The sequence below is a fragment of the Triticum urartu genome, chromosome 1 (genome assembly GCF_003073215.2).
Source record: "Triticum urartu cultivar G1812 chromosome 1, Tu2.1, whole genome shotgun sequence".
Taxonomy (NCBI): Eukaryota; Viridiplantae; Streptophyta; class Magnoliopsida; order Poales; family Poaceae; genus Triticum; species Triticum urartu.
Window position 1 is genome coordinate 187,737,654 of NC_053022.1, and position 9,375 is coordinate 187,747,028.

General features: G+C 45.4%; 1 protein-coding gene across 3 annotated transcripts; it reads right to left on the minus strand.

Moving 5' to 3' along the window:
* Window positions 1-5,084: 5,084 nt before the first annotated feature.
* LOC125522004 (cyclin-A1-4-like) lies at window positions 5,085-9,025 on the minus strand. Of its 3 annotated transcripts, XM_048687166.1 has the most exons (12): window positions 8,659-9,025; window positions 7,626-7,995; window positions 7,402-7,535; window positions 6,905-6,997; window positions 6,683-6,816; window positions 6,513-6,588; window positions 6,356-6,432; window positions 6,242-6,275; window positions 6,005-6,154; window positions 5,763-5,900; window positions 5,577-5,668; window positions 5,085-5,495 (listed from the first exon to the last, which is right to left on the minus strand). In XM_048687166.1, exons 1-11 carry the CDS (start codon window positions 8,812-8,814, stop codon window positions 5,597-5,599), a joined length of 1,434 nt encoding a protein of 477 aa, XP_048543123.1. In that variant the 5' UTR covers window positions 8,815-9,025; the 3' UTR covers window positions 5,085-5,495; window positions 5,577-5,596. The 3 variants fall into 3 exon arrangements, with proteins under 3 accessions (XP_048543123.1, XP_048543056.1, XP_048543191.1); XM_048687099.1 differs by having other exon boundaries at window positions 5,086-5,668; XM_048687234.1 differs by having other exon boundaries at window positions 5,087-5,668; window positions 5,763-5,897.
* Between the last annotated feature and the right edge of the window lie 350 nt (window positions 9,026-9,375).

The window sequence follows — 9,375 nt, forward strand, 5'->3', positions numbered from 1 at the left end:
CCGCGCGCGATCTACAAGGGTATGTAGATGCACTCCTCTCTCCCTCATTGCTAGATGACTCCATAGATTGATCTTGGTGATGCGTAGAAAATTTTAAAATTCTGCTACGTTCCCCAACAATCACATAGTATAATAGACAAGTATTGGGTCGATCAAGTATGATCATTCTTCTAGCGTCATACCCTCAATGTTGTTTTAGGACTTTCTTTACATTTAAAGATATCCTAAGATCCGGAAAACGTGATCACCGACAACACTTGAGCCAGTCTTACAGTTGAGACCAAGAACCTATTTTATTCTGTTTATCATTCCACACGTGCATATGAGTTTTCCACTGAATCGCATATTCCATGATCATATCAGTTATAGCATGGAATATAAACTCCTAACTATGAATATGGAAATATAACAATACAATATTGTTGCCTCTAGGCCATATTTCCAATAGTCATAACTGTCCATGATGAAGATAAAGTAGGAGAATGATGGGAAGAGACCCGCCATGACATGCCCTGTGAAGAACACGGTCTCCTTGGTCACCAGGCGAACACCCCTCGGCCTCGGCTGGCCGAGACAATCATCATTTGCACCTTGTCAAGCACCTACTGGCTCCAGATTCGGGATTGGGGGAGAAGAGCACCCCTGAACCATGACAGAGGCGACCAAGTGGTGCTACGGGTGGTCGACGTGGGGTGTTGCGAGCGTTACCCTTCACAACCTTGGAAGTAGGCTTCATGGGGGCCATAGCCATAGTAGGAGGGAGGTCGAACAGAGCAAGCGCGAATGGAGGAATTTTCTTTGGGAGGAGGATTGGATCTGGTGGATGGCCCAGCCAGGAACGCCACATTATATGGAGGAAGGCAGAGCAATGGCTTGGGGTCTAGGAGTGGGGGGACATCCCCATTTTTTGACCACACCCTCTATTGGTGGAACAGGGAAACGGTTTAGTAGTGTAGGCCAGTGTCCTAGGAGATGCCTTGATCCAGGCAACACTCTATTCCCAACTTGATAGGGCCGGTGCCTATGTCAACCTCTTAGGAAAGCCCGCTATCACTTCTCGTCAACTGGAATATGCTCGGGCAGTGGGGCTGGGGTGTGTTGTCGATGGGGGAGGAGATGGGCCCCTGGCTCCACCCTATAGAAGCAACCTCAGTGCTATCAAGATCAAGATCCAAATGCGCATGCTAGGGGGGCAAGCACGTCGAGCACGAGAACCCACTAGCGCAGCCTACCTCCTGCTAGGATCGATGGGGCTTGTCATGAGAGCACATGTCGTTGGCAAGGGTATTGATGTTAGGGGACGTAGGGGAGTGGGCCACATGTTTGTCTTGTCCCGACCCATGTGAAAGGACGCGTGATGGCAAGCCGAGGGGGGTGCAGATAAGCCTGCAATAACATGCGTCAAAAAGGGGTCACCTCTAAGGGTGACACCCTTGTGTGTCTAGACCCCAATGCATCGTTCCCTCGATGTGCATATAGTAGTGGCTCGCCATGATGTGTTGTTGACATGGCCGGATGGTGGGGGAGGGGGGGCTCCATGCCACATATAAAGAAAGACCACCGTCGTCCAAACGGACGAACCCCTAAACTATAACACTTGGAGATTAGTGCGATAGTTCTAAGCATGGAGCTCTCTCGATACATAAGAAAGAACACACATCAGGAGAAGGGTGTGGTCCAAACCTAGGTAAATTGTGTCATTGTGCTATGTGGAATGACTATAGTGTTTTAACCCCAGGCCAAACAATCTAGGATCTCTTTCTGAGTTCCGATCTCGACGGTCACCCATCAAGATCAGGACTATGCCATATTTTCTAAGCTTCGAGGCTACCCACATGTTATAATGGATATAGATTGTGAGGAATTGATCAATCATTGGACTTCTTGCAACGGCTCTTTGTCGGTTATTGCACCGATTCTCTTAAAAGTTGGTTAGCTAGCTTCACCTTTTTCATGTTTGATGATTCAATGTTTAAACACGTTGCACATCTCTCTCGAAGCCTCTACAGAACGCAAGAGGCGACCAGGAGGAGCGCCAGGTTTCCTGTTCTTTCGCTAGCAACCTCGCCACTCCTACCTGTCTCTAATGGCCTGCTTGGCCTCAAGAGGTGTGGGGGGAGCTCCAAGGAAGCACCGGAGTGTAGATGGTTTCCAGGAGGCACCGTTGGGACGCCGGCATTGGTGCCACATCAAAATAAATGTGCCCCGACTTTATATGTGTTGCGTTAGGGATTCTTACTCTAGCGGAAGCATGTGGGTCCGTGGTTCCTCCTGCTCCATCTCTGCTTCGATGGCGTGCTATGATGAGGACATCAATACCATTGTTACATCCACAGCCCCTGCTGCTATACATATTGGACCAATTACTAGAGCTCGCGCACGCCAATTGAATTATCAGGTACTTTCGTTTCTTGGTAACAATTCTAATGTTCATGAGAATATGATGCTGCCTAAATTGGATACATTTGTTTTGCTTACAAATGAAGGGCCTAGCTTGGACAAGAAAGATGAACCTTGGAGCAAGTTCAAGCATGGAGATGATGGCATGCGCAAGGGGATCAAGAACGGAGTTACAAGTGATGATTTCAGGACTTTGAAGCCACCATAAGGAGTGCATGAAGCCTTGGACGAAATATACAAGATGCCACTTCCTAAATTTCGTCCAGAGGCTATTTTAGGTGTTGCGTCACCTTATTATTGGGCCAGGCCCATGTATTTTCGAAATAACTAAGTATCGGCTGTTTTTAGAGTCCGTATGTGTGGGGAAACAAGAGTTAGGTTTGGTTTCGGACCCCTCCTCCAAGGGCCACGAATCCCCCCCTCTTCCTCCATATATACAGCCCTTAGGGCGTCATTTAGACTTTGGGTTTTGTTTAGATTAAAGTTCGCCATAGCTGCAACTTCGCGCACTTCTTTTGTGTTCAACGACCAGACAAAGGCGTCATAGAACCCCACCTTGATCAATAAAGTTTTCATTTTATATTCGCAATATCCAGATTGCAATCTCAGTTTCTTGCTTGTTCTTCGTTTGCTCGCAGGAAACAGGCCCTCGTGGTCAGGTTGATCGTGCTCCGGCGTGGTCAATAACCCTCGGAAGTTGGTTTAGCGATTGCTAAGGCGCAACGTCTCGCACGTTCGTAGTCGGATCGTCAAGGTCGACTCCCACAGAAAACAATAGCCACCATCTCATCAAAACATCGGGACACCTTCGCCTCTATCATGCTGTTGCATGGAGTTTGGGAGCGAGTGAGTATTAGGAGTATTGTGCAGCAGGCTTTAACCGGTGGTGCAGCTTGGGGCAGTGCTGATGGTGTCCTGCTTGGGCTGGATGGAATCCATGCATGGCTGGCAATGATTCTGGCTTGTGGCGGAAGGGCTTGGCTTCCTTCAACGAGGCGGAGTGGCCTCGTCCCCAGGCCCGCAACGCTCGGGGAGCACATCCACTATGGCCATTGCCTCCGGCCAATAGAAGATTTGGGAGCAAATCCGGCTTTTCGGAGTCGGTGGCTGCTGCGGCTCACTAACGCCATTGTGCAATGGGTTCCTTCAACTCCAGGTGAGCTGCTCATCCGTGTTTTTTCCGGCCTCCAGCGATGGTGGCTGGCCTTGACGCGGCGAAGCGGTAGAGTAATCGGAAGCAGAGAAGACTAAGGCTGGGTTTGCAATTTTTTTTGTTTAGGGTCCTCTGTGATGTATGGCGGAGCCAGCTATATGGCTTGCATCCTCCCTGTATTTCCGTATTTATATGTGTGCTTCGTATTCCCGTATTTGTATGTGTGCTTTCTAGGTTATGTGTAATGTTTTCCGACTTTTATAAATACAAGTAACGTATGCCTACGGACATAGTTTCAACAAAAGAAAAAATCAGCACCTAAACACGGCAGCCAATCTGTCGGCCCCATCTATGTGCAAAATATGTCTGTGCACGGATGGTTACCGAAAGTAAATTTGAACTCGGCACCACCCTGATCACAAGCCTGCTAGCTGACTTTCCTAGGATATCTCTTGCTGAATAAAGCTCTTTAAATTCCCAGTGAAAAAATGGACGCTGATAATGATCACATGTGTGGTATACTAGACATCCGTTCACACACTGTGTATGGTGTAAGCAGGAGGTAGCCCACACGGATTATGTGCGGGCGAATATTAGAATTGCCCACACGTGTGGGCGCAGCTACTTCGTGCCACACGCCCAACAAGTACTGCTCATCCCACCTCGCACGTGTGGCACGAAGCAAAAATGCCCACACGTCCTGGCGCAGCTACGTTGGTTACCCCGTGGGATGTCGCTTTAGTTGCCATCCGGGATGGCAAATGTAGTTGTAAAAGCATGACAACTCCCTTTGTTTTGTTAACTATAGTTGCCATGTCTAATGTATGGTAGTTGCGGCGTGCAATCAAACCATAGTTGCCGTGTGTGCTTATCTAGTTGCCATGTATGGTTAATCATAGTTGTCATGTGTGTTACCTGGTTGCCACATACGCGCAACTGCAGTTGCCATGTACCAACGAAATATAGTTGCCATGTGTGTTTATTTAATTGCCGCATACGCGCAATTGCAATTGTCATCTATCACCGTACGAGCGTCGTGTGGGTGAAACGCGCGTGGACTGGTTGGTGACTGTGTGGGCGGGAACTGGTTCGCGCACACGGCGCAGCTGGCAAACGTGCGTTGCGGGTCGTGTGGGCGAGCGCTCTAACGCCCACACAACACGCTATGCCTACGTGGCACTCAGATTTCTTTAGGATTCATGCAAAACAGAATCAAGGTGGATCAAGGTGTGTGAGCGATGTGCAAACATGCCAAACGTGTGGATGTTATCATTTGAGAAAAAAATCCTCGGTAAGGTCATTCAGGAAGTTCCCCCTAAGACGACTCCCATACTATTTTTTGTGAGTGAGACCAGTTATAGGAACACAATAATTAGAAGAGAAATTACAACAAGATTTATAAACAATAGTAAAAACAAATTGAGCAACCCTCAGGAGCGCTGCCCTTTCATCAAGGGAGAAATATGTACATTTTGGCATGTTTGAAAAGGGGACATGCCAAACAACAAAATAAAAATAAAACAATAGAATGGATAGATGATATACAAGTTGCTGTCTTACAAAAAATATGATTCAGACTTTTCTTTTCTTGCATTCAGACTGTTGTGTCAACCGGGATGAAAATATTTTGTTTAGAATAACCACCGCTAGAATGCGGTTCTTAGGCAACTGCCTATAGTCAACACATTCATCTTTCTTTTGACGTCACACTCCAAGAAACATATCGAACAAGCAAGGTGTGACGAGATATGATTGGACTATAACGTGCACTACATACCCAAGAAACAGATTGCAGCAGCTAAGCATTTAAATGTGGGGGAGAAACTACAGACAGCATCACGAGCATTGCCTCCTTCCAATCAAATAAACATAGCTGCACAGGTTTTGCCAACAATGTACAAATATACCACCAATCAACTAACAACAATGGTGTCTGTATGTCCTGCATGCACAGCAATCTGTACAAATCAGCCTAGCAACTTCGGGCCACCAGCCACCGGAAGACTTGAATGAGTAACCGAACCTGATCTGGTGTTCCAAGTTCTAACTGCTAGCATCTTGGAAGAAGTCGGCTGGAATCGACGGCGGGCAGTACTTCTTCGCTACAAATTTGTACTAGGGGAACATATGGAGAAGGCCAATAGCAGTTAGCATCAAAGTAGAAAGGGAATTAAATGCTTCCAAATTACTGTTGACGGCACTCTCTCACCTTGTGTTGGCTGTACTTTTCTCTAATTGCAGGAAGGTTGCTTCCAAGGCCAAAACAGAAAAGCCGGTGTAGTACCTTTACACAATCGCGTAATGTGGATGGTTTGTATTGTGTGTGATAGGAAAGAGTGGTATTCTGCTTCAGTTTCAAAGAGATATGAATGTTACATGTGCAGCCCTTGAGGGAAAAAAGGCTTAACAAATAAAATCCACAAGAACCTAGAAGGTTGAAAGCATATATACCCAAGGATTCTTTGTTGGCTTAAGGATAAAATTCGCCAAGAAAATTGAAGAGGCAGCTATCAGTGAAGGTACATGGCAAAGTAAGCTGTACTCCAGAAGTGACAACTCAGTAATGTAGCTAGCTAGGAACTCAAGATGCAAAGCTGGGCCCTGCAGGAGAATAGGTTGAGTAAGCTGGAAGACCACATTGCACACAGGACTGACTGTAACTGTAAATAATTGAAGAGAAGCAATTACCTCATGACATACTTGAGCAGCATGCAGAAATCTCCTATTGTCAGAAATAATAATATATTCAGTGTCAGTAATTATGCTTATGTGTATAAATATCACAATAACAGAGAATGCTACCTCAAAAAACATTTTCCTGTAGGTGCAGTCATCTCAAACTTCAAGCAACCCAGGATAGAAGCTTCCATTCGCAGAACCTGTGTTATCTGTGTGTTACGAAACAAAACAAGATCATAAAAAAATATGTAGAGGAAAGTCAATCGGCAGGGCCATAGACCTCATCCTTTATGTATGTATTGTCAGTAATATAGCAGAGCTCTTCTACTTGGGGTGGACATATCTCTTCATACTTACTGAAATTTGAATATAAAGCATATCAGAACAGAAACAAGAAAAAAAAAGAACTTAATACAACAGAAGAGACAAATTTAACTCGATGGATCTTACGCGGCTATAAGCAAGCAGGCGACACCAAGTAACTGCAGCTTATCTCGATTGATCTCTTTGCTAGAAAGATACCGATCAATATAACTGACTGTGAGGTATAAGGTTTCAGGAACAAGACGATATTCTTCTGTGACCTGAATTGAGTAGGGCAAAAAGGTAACCGATTAGAAGAAACATTTTTGTGTGTTGAGCTTCTGAAACCTTTTTTCTAGAAATGCTCACTTCCACAAGCCAGTCTATAAGTACTGCCCTCATGCTTGCGTCAATATCCTTCTGTGTGGTTTCCAGAAAATCTGGTGAAGGCCTTTTCTTGGTCTGCTAAAAGACAAATATAACATTATAGTAGGGATAGATATAGACAGGCGGTCTGCAACTGCTTTAGGAAGAAAGCAAAGACATGGACAACACGGATGATGGAGCAATGCATTGTTCCATAGAGATGTGAGTGAATGAGAAACAAGACATCTATCAACATACTGTATTTCTTGTTCAAAGACGACAATATTGAAAAGCTATGTGTGCTATTGGATTTGTGAATTAGAAGCAAAATTCTTCTATTCCTAGCTCCCAATTGATGCATCCCTTCTACACACAACGAAGTGACATCTTGTGTAGATAACAATATGCATTTACTTTGCAGGTGTGTGCACACTGCAGAAATTAATTGTTGCACAAAGTATGCAAACATTAGGAGTTCCATATGAACAAGAATCAATCACCTCAGCTTCACGCAAGTGCTTGTAAATGTCACAAGTAAGAGTTGAACACAATTCTGGATCCTTGCAGTGCGTTTCAATCTCAAAGATATCGTCATTTTCGATTGGGGTAGGACAATGTTTTCTCCATCTAGATACTGTAACAGTAAAGAAAGAACAAAAATAAATAATTATACAACACAACAGATTAGAAACCTAACCAGGATTACTGTGACAGGCAAACAAACCTGTGGTATCCCTATTGTCAGATACAGGAAGTTTATCATTCGCACAACGGCGCAAGGAAGTTGCCACTGAAGAAGCTGCATTGTCAAGGAATAGAGGACCAGGGCTTTCCACTGAATTGCATGTTAGCATATCGTCCTCCATAGAAACAGAATCATGAGACAGGCCGGGCCAACTGCCATGGGGTGCCAACGTAGGCACAGATGGGCAACAAACGTTCTCCTTCTGAAGGGCATTGCCATGGTGCGATATTGCTCGCTCAAACCGGTCTAAAGTTGGTTTTGTGGCAGAAGCCACTTTCCTATTCACGTTGGGAAGGCCAGCAGAACTCCCCTTCTTCACATAGGCTACTGAGTTGGATGAACTCGATTTCTGCAATAAGAACAGACTCAGTGAAACAGCACAACCAAAGAGAACAATCACGAGACAGGTAATACATAACGAATCACCAATGGAAGATTCAGAAGCAATCAGAAGATAATAACAAAAACATAGGCTGATAGCCAGTGCGATTGTTAGAGTACGTAATGGGCCTAATGGAAACATTTGAAACATTTGGCACATTTGGCACAACAGCGATCTACTACATTTCGGAACATTTGGCACACCGAAACATTTGAAAACCCTAACTGACAAGATTAGAAAAGCAGATGAAACAAATATGTGCAAGGAAATGTTCAATCGGGGCCGGTGGAACAAGCAAAAGACATTACACTATACGGCACAGAAAATTTCGTTAAAAACATAAAATAATCGAGTACTTGTCGTGGAATTGACGGAGACAGGGGAGGAATTGTACAGGGGCCAGTAATAAATACCGGGAAATCTTATAAATTATGCATCAAATTGATCAAGAAGAGGGCAACCCGCGAAATGCCATAGCAGATTATTATCCAATAAATCTGCTCAACAAGTACGGTATGTATCACATCTAGGATACGTCTCAACATGCCGTCCCCTTGTAACCAACGAGAATCCAAGCAAAAGCAATTGCCGCCGCGAAAGGAACAACCCTGATCTCGCAACGAGCCATACCGCATCGGCCCTGCCGGTCCTCCAGCCGGCAACGTTGGTGAGATTTCCCAGGGCGGCCCGCTTGTTTTCCAGCGACGCTGCCTTGGCAGCCCTAGCGCCGGCGGTCTCCGCCGTGGCCGACGCCGACGAGCGGCGGCGGGCGGGCCGGCTTGACATTGAAGCGGATGCGGCGAACTCGGTGGGGAAGGCCTGAGCTCGCCGAAGACGAGGAGGAGGAGGATAAGACGAGACGCTGTGTGTGAGAGCCACTCTCTCGATCTCCTCTTACGAACTAGGGTTTGCTGCTATTCCAAATTACAAGCATCTGGCCGAAGCCAATCCGTTCCCCGCCAACTCTCCTCTCCCTGGCGAAACTGAACTACAGTGTTTCGACCGTTACATGGTGCAGTCCGGGCCGAGAAAAACGTGTTTCAAGGCCGATTTTAGCTGCGGCCCAACAGGTCCGTTTAATCAACCTGTAAAAATAATTCTCTAAAGGACTGTGCTAACGTTTAAAACTAGATCTCATTTTGATATGCTCCGACGATTTTTTTTAGTACAAAGTTACCATGCTGTGTGTTACGCAAGTTATCATGTCGGTTGTGTATAACTTATCATATTGTTTACACATAAATTATCAAGACATAAAATATAGGTCTTGTAATCTTCCCTTCACATGCACATGGAGGCATGCATTAGAAGGTAAAAAAACGGATGCATCCTGAATTGTACATATTT

Coding starts and splice junctions, on each gene's coding strand:
- LOC125522004 (XM_048687166.1), bottom strand. CDS start 8,814: ATGTCAAGCCGGCCCGCCCGCCGCCGCTCGTCGGCGTCGGCCACGGCG. Junction 7,996..8,658: donor GGACCGGCAGGGCCGATGCG/GTATGGCTCGTT, acceptor TTCTTATTGCAG/AAATCGAGTTCATCCAACTC. Junction 5,669..5,762: donor AAAAGTACAGCCAACACAAG/GTGAGAGAGTGC, acceptor ATGTTCCCCTAG/TACAAATTTGTAGCGAAGAA.